At 31.8% G+C, this 18,215-nt stretch overlaps 1 protein-coding gene across 1 annotated transcript in view; it reads left to right on the top strand.

Moving 5' to 3' along the window:
• SCLT1 (sodium channel and clathrin linker 1) overlaps nt 1-18,215 on the top strand; it is a 103,982-nt gene that overhangs the window by 8,494 nt on the left and 77,273 nt on the right. The window contains exons 2-7 of the mRNA XM_006917768.3: nt 2,120-2,187; nt 10,001-10,059; nt 10,578-10,650; nt 13,867-13,922; nt 15,248-15,383; nt 17,789-17,911. Of these exons, the coding sequence (XP_006917830.1) occupies nt 2,120-2,187; nt 10,001-10,059; nt 10,578-10,650; nt 13,867-13,922; nt 15,248-15,383; nt 17,789-17,911 (515 nt within the window). The remainder of the gene's footprint in view (nt 1-2,119; nt 2,188-10,000; nt 10,060-10,577; nt 10,651-13,866; nt 13,923-15,247; nt 15,384-17,788; nt 17,912-18,215) is intronic.

The following is an 18,215-nucleotide window of genomic DNA, read 5'->3' as shown; positions in this document are numbered from 1 at the left end:
TATAGAGCTTATTGTTTTGGCATTCACAATTAGATCTTTATTTCACCTAGAATTGATCTTTATGGATGAATTTTATTCTTTTCTATGAAAATATTTAGTTGACCTAGAACCACTTATAAAAAGGTTATCCTTCCTCTCTGCTCTGGCATGTCCCTTTGATCATAATTTAAGTGCTCATATATACACGAGTGTATTTCTGGGTTCTAAATTCTCTTCCATTGGTCAATTTTGTTTATTCTTGTATGACTATCACACTACGTAAATTACTGCAGCTTTATAATAAATCTTGATATCTGGTAGAACAGGTCTTCTCCCCGTTCTTATTTCACAAAAATGTCCTAACTATTCTCGTTGCATTTCAACTTATATTTAAAACTCAACTTTTAAATTTCTGCAAAATCCTCTTTGTATTAACTGGGATTGCATTGAACCTACAGATCAATTTGTGTAGAATTGACATCTTGACAATACTGAATCCTGTAAACCATAAGTGTCTCTCCACTTATTTAGGTCTTTAATACTTCCTCTGAATGTTTCATAGTTTTCTATGCAAGATTCTTACATATCTTTTGCTTGCTTTCTAGACAGTGATACTTTTATCATACTGTAAATGATCTTTTGTTTTTTCTAACTTTATGTTGCCAGTATATAGAAATATAATTATTTTTGTATATTGACTTGTATCCAACAACCTTGCAACACTTAATTATTGATCTAAGAATTTGTGTGTTCTCTTTGGATTTACCATATACACTCTTGGAACTATAAATGACAGCTTTTTCTTCCTTTTAAGTCTATACCTTTTATTTTACTTGCCTTGTAATGTTAACTTGGACCTCCAATAGAGTATGAATAAATATCAAAAGAATTTATCCTTCTGCTATTCCCAAGTTCACGGGAAAGTTTTCAACTCTTAAGTATGATGTTTATTGTGGGTTTATGTAGGAATCCATTATCATATGAAGGAAGTGCCCTTCTGTTCCTACATTCCTAGAGTTTTATCATGAATATATCTAGAATTTCATCAGATGCTTTTTCTGTAGCTTTTGAGATGATTGTATTTGTTGCTCCTCTTTTTTGTGTGTGCTTATTTTTTTATTTCTGTGGTGTGGTGGCTAATCTGTATTATTTCTTTCACCTGGCTCTCTCTGGGTTTAATATGCTGTTCTTTTTCTAACTTTTTGGGGTGGGTGTGTAGTTCATTGACCTCTAGTATTTGCAATTAAAGCTATAAATTTCTCTTTAAGGTTTCGAGGTATCACATTTTCACTATCATTCAGTTCACAATACTTTTATTTATTTATTTATTTTTTTGTAATTCCTCCTGAGACCTATGGGCTACTGAAAAGTAATTTTTTAACTTTAAAATTTATGGAGATTTTTTCCTTTACTTTTTGGGTCATGATTCTAGTTTAATTGTGCTATTGCCAGATAACATGCTTTCTTTGGCTTCAGTCTTTTGTAAGTTTTCGACACTTGCTCTATTGCAGTTTTAAATGTTACATGTGATCTTGAAAGAATGAGTATTGTATGTTTATCGGATGCTGTGTTCTATTGTATGATTCTTGCTTTAAAAGTATTAACCTTGTACTTACTGAGAGCTCTTGGCTCGATTCTGGACCTTCTTTTCCATTGTCTCTTGCCCACTACTGCTTCGTTTGGATTCTATGTTCTACAGTTTCTCCTCAAAGTGAAGGTTTGTCCTGGAAAAGAATTTCAGCAGATTTTAACAATTCTAAAAAATATGGCTACAGCCTATCTGTCCAACTTTTCACTTCTAGTGGCAGGAATTTAAAAATAAATGTAAAGAATGTTTTTTGACTTCTGCTAATCTGAAGAAAGCTAAGAGAGACAGAAAATTCAAATTTATGAGATCAGAAAAATTAGTTCTTTGCAGGTGCTTTTTCCCCACTGGCAGTAGTTTGTTTAGGTATATGGGAGGGGCCCCATTCTTAAGTTCTAAAGTGGTGAGTTAAAATTGATGATTCATTTTATTTTGAGAAGTACTGGAGACTAGCAGTTTTGCATTGGTTATATCAAATACTGCCTACTTTATTTCTAGTTTTTAAACATTGAACATTTTCAGTGAACTACAAATTGGTTTTTCCTTTTGTTTCAGATCAAAGACTAAATGAAATTCTTAGGCAGTATCAAATGGAAAATTTTTCCAAATATTCATCAGTTCAGGTATGTAAATTAATTAAAGCCTAACAGGTTTATTTTGGTTGTAAATATGAATGCAAAATAAATTATTCTTTAAGTTGTTGTCATGAGATGTTGCCTACAGTACTTTGAAATTTTGCTTAAAATTTTGATTATTGTAAAGAAGAAAGCTTGTTTTGCTTAATGAATGTAAATCTTTGACCATAGAAATTACCTTTTTTTTTTCAGAGTTGGAACTTGCATATTATGTGTGGTGTTTAAATGTCCAAGTTGAGTTCTAAAAGGAGAATTCATTGTAGTTTCAAAACATTCTAAAATTGTTTCTCAAGATACTTCCAGTTATAAACTTTAACTCTCTGAGTTCTCATAAATTATGACAAACATAAACTAACTCAAAATAGTAAATAATAGAGATATTGTTTTTAATATTTCTTTCCTTGGGTATATGTTTATATTTAAATGTTGTGTTTTATTTTTTATTTTTTAAATAAGGTGTACTTATTGGTGGACTCTGAGTTTTAGAAAATTAAAAGAATATTTATAGCCCCAAGATTAGTGATAGCTGCTTACTGAATCAATAAGGAAGTATTTTGCTTTCTACATAAATAAATCTTGTAATTGCAACTGAAAATGTTTTTAAGGTATTAGAAAGTTTCTTTTAAAGTATTATAAAAGAAATAATTTATTTGATCGACTTGAATATACTCATCCTTACTGATATTTTCTTTTAACGTATACCCAACATTTAGCCTAGTGCTGTGTTTTTATTTCTAAATGGTCTTGAAACTATCCGTCCACTATTCATTATGTTAATCATATTATTTTTCTTATGTTATTTGATTATTTAGGCAGATAGTCTTTCTTAAGCCAATAGCCTCTGAACTTTGCTCACATTCTTAGCTTCTTTCACCTCTGCTTAATAGACTATGCCCAAAGGAAGGATTCAAACAAAAGATTAGTTTCAAAGCTCGAAAAGACTTCTGGGCATGGTGTTGCATCATATCTACTGAAAGCTATGACAGATTTGATTATGAAAGATGGTTTTACCAGATAAAACAATGACTAGTCGGCTTTTAGATGTACCTGCATCGTGCGTGTGATTTTGATTCGTTAAAGCCTAAGGATAACATACCAAGTGGGGACAGGTCTTCCCTGACCTAGTAATGTGCTTTGGTGAAATTATAGCTCCTTTAATTCTCTGGAGGTTTATGTTCTTCTCTAACATGTACTATTGTTATAATTGTACAGTCATTTCTTGATTCCTATGTTATTTTTGGTGTAGCATAATGTCACTGCCCAAGGTTCCTCCGCAGTCCATCTCTTCAGCACAGGCTGCTGTCCCAGTGCCCCACTCGCCGTGGCCTTCCTTGCCTTTCGCTGCGTGGCTTGCAGTGGGGAGAGGGCGAGTGCTATGATAGCATGAGAGGAAGGCCAGTCTGCTTCCCAGCAGTCAGGTCCATATCCTTGGTTTCATGCATGCACCCTCTGAGGGTTCTTCACCCCAGAAACGTTATTCTGGTTTCTAAAACATGTTCTAGAGGGTTTTTTTTTCTGTTTGTTTTGTGGTAAAGGAAGGCATGGAAGGAGGAGGAAGCCGTTATCAAAGGGCGCATGGGACCGAGGAGCACTGCTTCAGCTCTCATCACTTCAGCTTCGGCCATTGCTATATGTCATACCATCTTTACAGCTTCAGAGAGTAGGGCGTAAACATCTTTAAGTGTCCATTATTCAGTCTATCACAATCACTAGGTTAGTTAAAAATTAAAACCATAATGAGATGTTACGTACCTTCCAGGATGGTTAAAATAAAACAGTGAAAACTCAAATACTGGCAAGTGTGCAGAAAAGCTGGATCACTCATACATTGCTGTGGAATGCAAAATGATACTGTGGAAAACCATTTGGCAGTTTCTTTAAAAAGTAAATATACAACCCGAGATTTGTATTCCTGAGCATTTATCATAGAGAAATGACAACTTAAATGAACTTATGTTCATTTAAGTTATGAAAATATAAATGAGTTTATGTTCAAACAAAAATGTGTACACAAATATTTATAGCAGCTTTGTTCATACTAGTCCCAAATTGGAAACAACCCAGATGTCCTTCAGTGGGTGACTGCTTAAACAAACTGTTGTTGCGTACTTACCATGCAATGTAACTCAGCCACACAAAGAAATCAGTTATTAAGGCATTCAACTGATATCCTAGAAATTGTGCTGAGTGGGAAGTAAAGCCAATTGCAAAAGGCTACATATTGTATCGACTCAATTTATAATAAAATTCTTGACATGGCAAAATTATGTAAATGGAGAACACGTACTAACCTTGGAGATGGGAGGGGTGGGAGTAGGTCGTGTGGCCATCAAGGGGCAGCAGGGGGAATCTCTGGGTTTGGGAACTCTTCTGTGTTTTGACTCAGTATCATGGCTGTGATATTGTACTGTTTTTTACTGTAGTTTTGCAAGATGTTATCTTGGGGAAGACTGGGCAGAAGCTATATGACAGCTCTCTGTTATTTCTTATAATGACATGCGAATCAACAATCAGCAATTATTTCGACATAAAAAATTTAATTAAAAATTTTGAAACTTGTAGGCTATAGCTAAAGCAGTGCTCAAAGGGAATTTTGTAGACTTAATTATATGCTTTTGAAAACGGAACAGATTGAAAAAGCAGAGCAAATTAAAACCAAAGAAAGAAATAAGAAAGAAAGAGGTAGGAAACAATGAAATAAGAAAATAAACATAAGATTAGAGGGGGAAAAAAGTTTTAAAAATTGCTTGTTTTAAAAGATCAGTAAAATACATATACCTCCACCAAGGTAGACCAAGATAAAACAAAGAGAGAAAACTCAAATTATGAGGATCAGATGAAAAATTTTCCATCATTTAGATTCTGCATACCTTGCAAAATAATTATAAAAGGATATTGAATAACTTTATACTAATTACTTTGACAATTTAGATGAATTAGACAAAGTGCCTTGAAAAGCAAAACTTAGTAAGACTGATACAAGAAGCAAGTCTTTCATCTATTAAAAAAATTGAATTCGATATTAACAACCTTCCTACCAAGAAAACTTTAGGTCTAGAGGATTTCCTAGTGAACTTTTTCAAACATATAAAAGAAGAAATGAAACCAATCTTACATCTCTCTTCAGAGATAGAAAAAAAGGAATCCTTTCTTGACTACTTTTATGAGGCCAGCATAGCCTTGATACCAAAGTTTGCAATAGACTTAGGATAATTATGACAATCTTACCCATGAACTTACATTCAAAAAGCCCACACTATAATTAGCAAACCAAATATACTAAAAAGATAATGCCGCATCACCAAGTGGGGATTTATTCCGGTGATACAAAGATGGTTTAACATTTAAAAATAAGTCAATGTAAATCACCAAAAAGGCAGGAAAAAAAGAAGAACATTATACACCTATCTCAAGAGATCCAGAAAATCATCGATAAAATTCAACTCCCTGTTATGATAAAAAATTTCAGCAAACTAGGAATAAAAGTAACTTCCTCAATTTGATAGGTTAGCTATAAAAAAACTAGACGTGAACTGTACTTGATGGTGAAAGGTTGAAAGTTTCCCCACTGAGAATGAGTGGGGCATGCTAAAATCACTTTTATTCAGCATCGTATTGAAGCATGAGCAATATGAATAAATACATAAAAACTGGAAAGGATAAATAACACTGTTGTTATTTGTAAAAAATAAGTGTGTATACAGAAAATCCAAAAATCTTTAAATTGTCGGACGATAAATGAATTTAGCAGTGTCTTTGGATACAAGGCCAAATAGCAGATTTAATTTTATTTGTATAAATAGCAACAATCCAATTGACAATGAGATTTAAATAGTGGTACTACTTAGAATAGCATGAAAAAACATTAAATATTTAGGAATAATTCTAATACTAAGAGTATAAGACTTCAAAATTATAAAATATTGATAAAAATTAAGGAAGAAGAAAATAAATATACTATATTCATAGATTGTAAGGCTTATTAATTGGATTCAACAAAATCCCAATCAAAATGCCAGTAGGACTTTTTTTCTTGAAACTTGACAAGCTGTTTCCAAAATTTATATGCATGAGGCCAAGAAAAGCTAAGGCAATCCTAAGAATAACAAAGCTGGAGAACAGATACTAGCAGATGTCAAGATTTACTGTAAAGCTCTAATAATCAAGACATATGCTTTGACTAAGGATAGAGAAGTAAACCAATTGAACAGAGTAAAGAAATAGCTTTACACATGTCAGATTTCCATTTAGAAAAAAGATTAATCTTGATCCCTATCCATAATATTCTCAAATATCACTTCTGGATTGATTGTGTATCTAAATAGGTAAGGTAAAATAATAAAACTTTTAGAAGGAAGCTTAGGGGAACAAGTCTGTAGTAGGCATGTTGTATTCAACAGGACACAAAAAAACAGTAATCATATAAAGTAAATGACTGACAAACTGGACTAAATCAAAATAAAAGAATTTATATTTGTTAAAAGACACCATTAAGAAAGTTAAAGCAAGCTATGAATGGGAGAATATATTTGCAATCTGGTAAAAATTCATGTTAGACTATGTAAAGAATAGCTTTAAATCAATATCAAAAAATACTCAAGAAAACAGGCAAAAGACTTAAACAGGTGCTTCACAGTAGTCAATAAATTTGTGAAAAGCCTGATCTTGGAAGTTAAGCAGGGTCGGGCCTGATTAGTACTTGGATGGGAGACCACCTAGGAAGACCAGGTGCTACAGGTGTAAAAAATAAAAAAATAAGGGATTGTAAGCTGACAAGGTCTTTGTAATCTGTGAGGTCAACCAAGGGTTGCCTCGCCTAAAAAAAAAAAAAATTGTGAAAAGCATCCACCTTCATTGTTTCCAGATAAGTGCAAATTAAAACTATAGTGAGATACTACTACACACCCAACGACTAAAGTGAAAGGCATAAATCCAAGCGTTGGCAAGGATGTGGGACAACTCTCTTGTACTGCTTGTGGGAGAGTAAATTGGTACAACCATTATTAGAACTGACTGATACAGACCCTATGAATCATCAGTTCCTTTCTAGGTGTACCCATCAGAAATGCGTATGCCAAAAGAAAGTTCATTTAACAGTAGTAGAAGGCATACTTATATTGTGAAATGTTCATAGAATGAAATAGTGTTTGGCAATTAGAATGAACAAACCAAAATCACTCGCAACAAGAATTAATCTTATAAACCCAATTTGAACAAAAGAATTCAGACATAATGGAAACCATACTGAATTATTACATTTTTATAAACTTTAAAAAACAGGCCAACTAATCCCCATTGTTAGAAGTCAGAATATTAGTTGCACTTGGAGAATTGGGGCACAGTGACTGGAAGAGGGCAGTTGGGGGTTCTGGCGTTGCTGGTCATATAGGCAGTTCTCACTTCGCATGACACTAAATTAACTGAAAGTTCTGCATGTCAGAACGATGTGTTTGCTTTGATTTGATGTTTCCATAGAAATGAAATGCAAAATTAAGTCAGTGGTACCAATATGCACATATTTCTGTTAACTTAGTACCTCCTGTGCAAATGTAAAGACAGCATATATTGTTTCTTGATCCAACTTGTGATTGCACTGGTATATTCATTTTGTGAAAATTTAGTAGTATAGTTTGTGCACTTATGGTTTGTGCACTTTTCTATAATTATGTATGTATGTAGTACTTGAATAAAAGAGTTAACTTTCCTCTCATCTCACCATTCTGTGCCTCTTACATAGTATGTCTTTATTCTTATTGTTTCTTGTTTATTTGCTTCTTCCTCTTACAACTCTGCATCTCTTATGGGTAAGGAGCATCAGTTGTTCACCTTTGTATTACCTACTGTGCCTCAGGACACTGGCATATAGTAAATAAGTGTTTTCAGAGTTACGGTTTTGAAAATTAAGTAAAACTTTAGAATTCAGAGGATTCTTGGAGTTGTATCTTGTGTTCTCTTTTTTTACTGTTTATGTGATCATAAATACCTTTCCTTTTAAAAAACCGGAATATTACAGATGCACTTAAAAATCTCTTTGAACCCCTCACTCTTCCCCTCTGTTCTATTCCTTTTCCTCCACGCATAGAACTAACTAACCTCTTTGTTTTTGTGATATGTCCATGTCGATGCTTTTATAAATATTGTTAATTCCTTGAACCACTTACTGGATCTTGTTGTATTATTTTTTATTTACTCTATGGATAAACCTTTTTCTTTTTTTCTTTTTCTTTTTTTACAGCGAAAGCTTCATCGAACTTCCGTGTATATCTCGTGTTTGAATATTCTCTATGCTTTATGCTAGATATTAAATTTTTGGTCATGCTACAAATGTTGTTGGCCTTTTAGCCTATGGTACCTTTGGCTGTATAGAAGTTTTAAATTTAGATGTTGTAAAATATGTTAGTCCTTGTAAGTGTTATTTCTGGTGTCTCCCAGCTAGAAAATGTATTTTGAGTGAAAGTATGCCAGGCACTGTTTGGGATATTGGTAGGGGGAAAAAAAAAAAAACCCAGACCAAAGCCTCTTCATTTTTGGAACTTAAGAAAGCTTTCTCTATCCCAAAGTGTCAGTTTCTTTCAGTAACTATCAAATATTTTTTAAAACATTTGGATCTTTAGTCTCTCTGAAACTTATTTTCCCATTAAATATATGTTGGAATCTAATCTTATTTTGATAACATTTTTAGTTGAAAAGCATTATTTTGTCCTTTCAATTACAATTCTACTTCTTTCATATATCACATACTTACAAATGCTTGAATCTATTTCTTGATTTTTTGTAGTGTTCAGTTTGTGTGTCTGTACCATACTGTTTTAATTACTCTAGCATTTAGTGTTTTGATATGTAGTAAGGCAAGTCCTTCCCTCTTCCCCTCCTTTTTTGCCAGATTATCTTGACTATTTTTTCACACTTACTCATTTGTAGGAACTTAAAGATCTGTTCAAGATCAAATTTTGTAGATTATTTTGTTGGATTTTTTAAAATTACATTGCAGTTTCAATGAATTTTAGAGAATTGATATACCTACAATATTGACGATTCCACACATCCATCAATATGTTATGGTTCTCCATTTATTTAGCTCTTCTTTTATATCCTTCAGTAATTTTTTCAATAGAGTTATTGCAGATTTTTTATTTGTTTTATTCTCAAGTACTACCTTTTCTTATAGTAATGGAAAAGGGCATTGTTTTTCTATTATATTTTTGAATTATTGCTGGCATTTTGGAAAGCTACTTTTTTATATTGATCTTTCTGGTGATTTAGTATAGTCTTATTAGTCAGAATAATTGGTAGATTATATAGAGAGTTTTCTAGGTAAATGGTCAAATTGTCTGTAAATAATAATAATAGTATTGTATCTTTTTATTTCAAGCTTTAAATCTCCGACCCCCTGTTCCCACAGCAGATTGCATTTACTAGGACCTCAAGTACTGTTGAATTTCAGCCATGATAATGAGTAGCCCTGTACTATTACTGAATTTAATGTAGTGTTTCTGATGTTTCACTGTGAAGAATAGTAATTGATGTAGGTTTCTGGTAGATATTTATCAAATTGAGAAAGTTCTTCCTATTTCTATTTCTAATTTGCCAAGAATTTTTATCATGTATGGGTGTTAAAATTTACCAAGTACATTTTCAACATCAATTGGGATGATTATTTTTTTCTTTCTCTCCTTTTTAATTGCATTAATAGATTTTCAAAGATTATAACATTTTTAATTGTATTTAATTTTTAACTACTGTCTGCTTTTGCTAAATTGATGTGAGAAATCATTTTAAGAGGCAATATTCTCTGTTATAGAAAGCTGTCTTCAAAGAAGATGGAGATGACATATTAGGCGACTCAGTAATTGACCAAAGGTAACCAGAAAAATATTGTTGTATTTAATTATTATTGCAATAATCCCTTTAATATTAGGAATGTTTATTTGATGGTCTGCTGTATAGTTATTAGGTTTAAATGACATGTCATTGAATTGATAAGGGAAAAAAGCCAGTATTGTAGTCTATAAGAAAGGTTCTGACTGGGGCGTGTTAGCCCCCTTCCCTTCCCCAGGTATTTGACGGTGGTGTCTGGAAGCATTTCTGCTTGTCACAGCTGTGGAAGGTGCTACTGGCATCTAATGGGGGGAAGCCAGAGATGCTGCTAAATACCCTACAGTGTACAGCTCAGCCCTCCACAACAAAAAAATTGTTTAGCACACAATATTAATTGAGCTAAGGTGGAGAACCCCTGGTTTAGGAAAAAGGCAAAGTATTAATTGCTGTGGGTAAAATTATAAAGAATAAAAATGTACAGTTTATTTCACATGTTATGTATTTATTAAGATAGATTAAATAGAATGTGCCATATTTTTAATTTTTAATTTTTTCTTTAGTTTTTTAGCACCTCTTATTACTGAGTATGATAAGCATCTGGAAGATCTAAATGGTCAGCTGAAATATTATCAGGTACGAAATCATAGTTACCAAGCTTTTCGTAGTATTTTATTATAAAAAAAAAGAGAAAAAGTAAAATAGACTTCCTTTTTTCCAAAAAAAGTTGATGAGGAAGAAATGTTTAGATCTCTGTCTCTATGTGTGTGCATGTGCGCATATGTGAGTGCAAGGATTATTTTCAGTTTTGTTTTTTAATCCAGCTTTTCCTTGCTCTTGCTGTCTGTCAGGAGCATCTCTTAGATGTTCAGAAGCATCTCTTAATCTGTCATTTGCTTACATCTCTATTTTTCCTATAGGAAGACCCAGAACCATCTCATATCCTATTAGACCTTTGTCTTTACCCATATTTTACCTGTCTCCCATCATTGGAGAATAGATTTTTTCCCCCAGTTTCAATCATTACATCTATAAGATTTTTGAAACTATTGATTCACTTCTAATATGGGCTTAAGCTGTGGCAGCTTTTTTCTGAAACCTTTTAGTGTTTAGGATTTATTTTAGGACGAAGGGAGTAAAGAAACCGTGGAAGCTGTCTATATAGACAGCTTGTCATTGTAAGTCCTAGAATTTCTAAGATTAGGCTCGTGGAGAACTAGAATAATAGTACATCATAGTATGGGATAAAATCCAAATTTCAATGAGCTACATTTTTAGCATATACATAATATTTATAATATTTCTTTGACTTGAAAATGTTTTTTACATTTCCCCTCAAATTTTGACCTTTCTGATTATTGGATAACCATACAATCAATGCATTTCTTAATTAGATGCTATGTATCTCAAGCTAAGCCCACCAGAAGGTCATCGATGGCCTCTTTCTTAGAGTTTGAATATTCTCATTTTTGTGTTTGTCTCAGATATCAATCCCTGGACCAATTCAGTTGTGACAAGGTTGGAGGGTTGACTTAATTTAATGCAAATTGAAGAAAGTATAACATAATATAAAAACAATACTTGAAACCGATTTCCTCAGAATGGGGCTGTGGATATGGCAGACACTGAGACTTTATATATCTTTTACTTTCTTTCTCTTAATGCATGGACAGCGAGAGATTCTACCATATGCTTTGAAGTCTAGCACCTAGTACGCTCTCAATTTTTGATGAATGAATAAATGTCAGGGTTTGTTGGACAAAATGATTAGATCTAGCATAACAATCTCCTATTTATAAATTAATGGTTGGATATATGTAGCTTTACTAAAAGAACATATAAAGCTTATATCTTCTAAAAATAAAGTTCTTCATTGCACTTGAAATTATTTATACTTTCATGTCAAGGTTAATCCTCTAACATATAAACATATAAAGTCATTTTGTAGGCCCAGATTTCAAAAACAAGCATTTCGTTAAATTGCAGTTTCTGTTTTATCACAAATTAAGTGTTTTCCTAGTCTTTACTGTGTGCTTTTTAGCTTGTGGTCATTGTAGGTTTAAGCCAACCACAGTAATGTCTTTTAATCTTTCTAATTGATAGTAGCAACAGATAGCTCTCTTTTTGCACAAATGGCATTTTGCTTTTATTTTTTAGGACTACTGAATTTAAAGTTTCTGCTGCATTCGCTATCTTGGAATTGCTATAATGGCATATTATGTGGTTTTGATTGTTATAAAATGGAATAGCTAGTTATCTTAAAATTAAACTTTTCAATTTTTAATTTTTTATAATCTATCTGATTCATATGATCTCTTTAATTAGCTGTTTTACTAAGGAGTTTAACTTCGTTTTTCCATTTGGCATTCTCTATCTAAGAGTGATTACAGAATTAATGACAAGAGAGAAGAAGCAGAAAGCCCAAGGGTCTATGATAAGAATAGTTGCTACTTTAGAGAGAAAAAAATGCTGATAACAACTTCTAAGAAAAGTTGCTCATATAGATATTATTGATTAGAACTAGTTCTTATGATTTATCTTACTGACTCAGTCAAAGAATAGTATATCTTGAAAGCAAGAAAAGTATAACTATAATTCTCTATGGAAGATTTTCTTCCAGAAAATGTAAATAATAGGGGGGAATTTATGGTACGAGAGGTACGGCTGAGATTTTGTTTCTCTCCAACTGCTAAATATTCTGAAATTTTTTACACCAAAAAATCTTTAATATGACTATAATGATCCACCATTAATTCTTGCTGATGCGTCTGTAATCTTACCTAATTATATGAAAGTAATAAATACTTTTCAAGATACACTGACATTTTTGCAACTTTTAAAGATCACTTTTTAAAAATTACAAATGGGGATATTGCTACAATAAAATTCAAACCTCTTAGCATAGCATTCAAGACCCGCCACCTGTCTTTTCCATTTCATCTCTCTCTGCCATCACTCCATGTATGGTCAGTTCTCAGTTATCCGACAGTGAATTTGTTTGTTTTGGTTTAATAGTGATTCAGGCACAATGGGGTCCTGTGAAAGGTTCACCTTTCTAGGTAGAATTAGCTGTTACTGGTTTCCAAGGCCGAGCTGCCTTGAGCTTCTCTGGAAGGAAGTGAGAGAGAAAGGCTCAGAGCATTACCTTTCCTTTCTTCCCTTGCCAGATCCCTCCTGGCCCCTCTCCTTCAGCCTGGGGCACCCAGTCAAGACATTTTAGCTATGCTTTTATATTCCCTCCTTCCTGCTCTCCACTTTCCCAGTCACTTTTTGAGAGCTTACTACCATGCTGTCTTATCTAATATTTTTTTGTTTCTTTGCTGTTACATATTTCTCCCTACTTAAAATGTTCTTCCTTTCCTATTGAAATTCTATAATCCCTTTATCCCCTCACAGAGAATTATTCATACCTTCATTTCATTCCCTTTACAGTATATGTTTTACTCTTGCTTTTTTACCATTAACGTTTTAGTGTTTGAAATACAAGATGAATTAATTAAAATATACATTCAAGGTATAGGGATCATCTGATATTTGTTACAGTGACATCGTAAGGAATATCTTTCATCTGTTTTTCTATAAACATCTGTGAATTATAGGAATTACATTTATAAATATTCCTTAATATGTTATATAAAATAACTTTTATATATATTCTGTTTAAAATGAATGCTTTCTTATGTTCTGTGTATTATTAAAATATCCATATTTAATATTGCTTGTTAGGAATACATAATAATTATTGCTTATCTGTAGACTAGTGTTGTAGAATATGATTGCATATGAATGGACAACTTACCAAGTTTAATTGTCTGGAAAACGTATAGCTACAACCATATTTTATTCTTTTAGAAACAGATGGGTGAGATGAAACTACAACTGGAAAACGTCATCAAGGAAAATGAAAGGTAGATCAGTTAACTATTGGCCTTTTATTTTATTATTGTCTTAGATAAATTTTATTATTGTTATTCAATATTTTGTTTATATAGTATACTGGTTGTGAGTGTGGGCTCTGGGGCCTGATTTCCAGTGTAACTCTTGGCTCCATTACTTACTAGCTAAGTGACCTTGGGCAAGTTACTTAACCTCTTTGTGCTGTCATTTCCTCATATATAAGTTGGAGATAATAACAGAGCCTATTTCATAGAGCTGACTTTAAAGGGTAAAGTGGTTGAGATAGGGTGCATTATAAGCACCTTATAAGTGTTAGTGATTATTAATAGTATAATGTATAATATGTATTTTATGAAACATACTGATGAAACAAAACTTGTCAAGCAGCCATCCAGCTTTAGAGCTACTGTGTTACCAAAATTGGTACCTCTAGCCTATGTTCCTTCCCCATCCTATCTCTCTGTCCTTTCGCAAGAGATTAACACTGCCTTGAATTTTTTGTCATTTTCTTGCTTTTAAACTTTTTTATAGGTATATGTATCCATAACACTATATCATTTAGTTTTTAGTTTTATTATTTATGTCTTCATTGTAAATAATATTTCCAACTAATATAACTACATGAATTGTTTTCAAGCTTTTAAGATGTTATAAAACTTTTTTCCTCATTTTTATCATTTTTAAATAAATCACTTTTAAGTTGTACCTTCCTGTGTTTTTCCTTTGAGTTATTTTAAAGCATGAAATATCTGCAATTTAGTTTACTGTTAATTTGAATTTGAATTTATGGGTTTCAGAGTTAGGATCTAGCTTATGTAAGAATGTGCTGAAGAATAAACCTCTAGTAGTCTTGATTCCATAACTAGCAACAGTTTATTCTGTTTATTAACAGACTAGTAAGAAGTCAAATGAGTTTTGTGAAACAATGAAGAAAATAGCAAATAATTCTATGAGATTAAATATCCCATTTCCATTTAATTGACCAGATGAAACCACTATCACCTTTAAAACTTTTTCCTGAACATCTTGTTTTATCAATTAATAAGATGTATGAATTTCACCTTTCTGAAAAATTAAAATCTCCCTAGGACAAACTGAATTCTACTAGAATTAATTATGACAATTTAATGCATTAGAAATTGTTAGCTAATATTTTTATTCTTATCACACATTATTTAATGATGATTAAAAACTAACTTTTGAGTTCTGCTTAAAAATAATTTTTTACGTAAATAATGATTTTTGACCCAAATGTTTATTTAATTAACACTTAAACATTAATTACTGTTACGAAAATGAATTTAGATTGTTGCTGTGTTAACTGTTTATTCCAAAGGTTGCATAGTGATTTAAAAGATGCTGTTGAAAAACAACTGGAGGCCCTTCCCCTTGGCACAGAGATGGGAAATGATATATATGCAGATGATGAAACAGTCAGGAATCTTCAGGAGCAATTACAGCTAGCCAATCAAGTGAGTGACAGACATATTTTTAAAATTATATCCTGAATAAACAGAGGTTTTAAAAATCTGTGTTAATCATTATTTATGAATACTAATAACAATAACAAAATTGTTAATACTTAATGATTTTCTACAATTTATAAGAATAGTTAAGAGGTAACAAAACTTGCAATACATACCCTGTTTGTTATAGAGGTCAAATAAATATTTTAATTGAATCATAAAGCTTTTGCCATGATTTTTTTTTATCTTATAAAATATTTTAATGTCAAAGGAAATTTTCAAAGAGAAAAATCAACAGTTATCAACTTCCTTAAATTTACATTTTATTTTCTGAGTTTTCTTTTGGTACCATTTTTCTTCAGTTTTCAAAGATTATAGAATGATATTTTTCTAAAATGATACTTCTAGGATTATACCTTTCTCCTTTTATCCTCCCTTATAGTAATTGAAATATTTGGGAAGGCATACTTTCAACACTAATTTTTTGTGATTATACATTAGGATATTCTAATTTATAGTTTTATATCTCAGGAATCTCATATCTTACATGGATTTGAATCCCCATTCTTGTACTTTCTGTGTGTCTCAGTTTCCTCATTTATAAATGGGGATTCAAAATTCTGTGTTGCAATTTTGATTTTATAGTTATCTATGAAATGTCATGTAGTTTTATTCCTTGGAAATTGGGTTTTAAAATTGTCTACTTAATGGAAGTGGTTTTTCAGGTTAATGAGGCATTTACCTTGATGAGCATGTATGTAATACTGATTTTTTTTTTTTTTTAATCTCTAAAGGGAAGGAGTTTGAAAAGTAATAGATGAAAAAAATAATGAGGAAACTATGTCCTTTATGCTGTTCTAGACTAGTGTTATCAGGAAGGATTTATATATGTTTACGCAGAAGAAATATATAGTAGTTTGTAGTTTTCAAACCACTACATTGTAGTTTCAAAAAACAAAATAAGGCAAAAGAACCTTGTCTCTAAAAAGCATAGTACTTTTATGCTAATTTTTGTACTGTGCTAATTTTCAATGCTAAATTATGTTAAAACTTGAAAATTGCTTATTCTTTTTTAAACCATGCGTTTTTACTATACTTTTTAAAACCATACTCTTAGTCCTTACCCTTTCCCCCTCCTGCTTTCCCCTCTCTTTGCCTTTTCATCTAAATTTTGCTTGGACTCGTATATCTGAAGATGATCTTTTTTGCTACATTTAAGACCAGTTATTTCGTAGAAGATTGGATGAAGTCCAAATTTGAGCAGTCCAAAAGGAAAAAGCAGACTGGCTACAGACAAAATTTCCCACAAAGTTTTCTTTGGGACTCTGCCATCAACTTACTGAGGCACCCTAGGCCAATGGCCTGAACCTCAGTTTTCACTTCTCTAAAGAGAATAATGCTCTCTACATATCAGCTTCGTGTTTCGCAACTTTTGGTTTCAGGACCCATTCTCAGGATGCTTAAGAATAATTGAGGACCCCAAAAATCTCTTTGTTTTTGTATGCTATATATCTATCAGTATTTTTGTGTATTACAAATTAAAAATGAGACATTTTTAAACACAAGTGGGAGCACAAGAACGAATGCATTTCAGTAGCCGTCAGAGTGATTGCAGCATCACATATCACATCTTAGAAACTTTGGAAAACTCCACCGTACACTCATGAGAAAATGGGAATCAAAAAGGCAAATAATATATTCATATTATTAAGACCATAATTTTGACTTTAGGGATCTACACAGCATACTTGAGAATTGCTATATTGAAAGAATAATGACTTGAAAAGATTTTTATTATAAAATGCCAAATATTTGTATTATACAAACAGTATATGACTCCCGATTTTATTGAAAGAAAAAAAAATTCTTGCTCCAAAATCACATTTATAAATACCAATATATACAATTTTTATAATGATGATTATATACAGATGTTAGCAATATTTACTCTGTTGGTAAAATTATAGGTAATTCTTACTTTCTTCTCTATATTCCTGTGTTTTTCTAATTTTCTACAAAAAAAAAGTTATTACTTTTACAATCACAAAAAAAAAGTCTTGTACTTTACTGGGGACAATTTTCTTTTTCAGTAATTTCTAAGGTTTATACTTTGTTGAGGAACAAGAATGGTTGAACTACATAGCTCTGATTTAAGGATTTTCATTTTAGCTATGTAATCTGAATAGAAAGAAAGTTTCAAAGAAAGGAATTTTCATTTTTAGGTTTATTTAAATTATTATTAATATGACTTCATATCAAAAATATTACAACTATGCCATCTTTACACAAGTTCTATTTTTATTTTGTTATGTAATATACAAGAATGCATTCTGTAAAAGAATATGATTCATTTGTACTATGCAGTAGCCTGCTAATAATTTAATGAGTTCTCAAATGTTTTTGTTTTATAGGAAAAAAATCAGGCTGTGGAACTCTGGCAGACTGTTTCTCAGGAGTTGGACAGAGTGCAGAAACTTTACCAGGAATATATGACTGAGGCCCAGATTCATGTAGTTGAAAGTCAAAAACAAAAGGTAATCTTGGATTTTGTGGTGTTCTTGTTTATCAATAAGAAATCACACTCTGGAGAAACTCAGTTTTGGAGAGGAATGCCTAAGTCTCCTCTGTGTTATTTACGTTAACAATAAATAGATCTTTAATGGTTAGAAATCTCTTGAACAGATAAGAGAATCAAAATACATCTTAATGTGCATTGGGTTTTATAATGTGCTTAGCAGTGAAAGCTGTATTTAGTGTTAAGAATCAGCTATAAGATTATTACGTATAGTAAATAGACCTCTAAAGCTTTTATATTCTCGATTTAATCCTGGCTTAAAA

This window comes from Pteropus alecto, unplaced genomic scaffold (assembly GCF_000325575.1).
Source record: "Pteropus alecto unplaced genomic scaffold, ASM32557v1 scaffold17, whole genome shotgun sequence".
NCBI classification, from domain to species: Eukaryota; Metazoa; Chordata; class Mammalia; order Chiroptera; family Pteropodidae; genus Pteropus; species Pteropus alecto.
The sequence above is the reverse complement of the archived record's forward strand: the minus strand, read 5'-3'. Positions and strand labels throughout refer to the sequence as shown.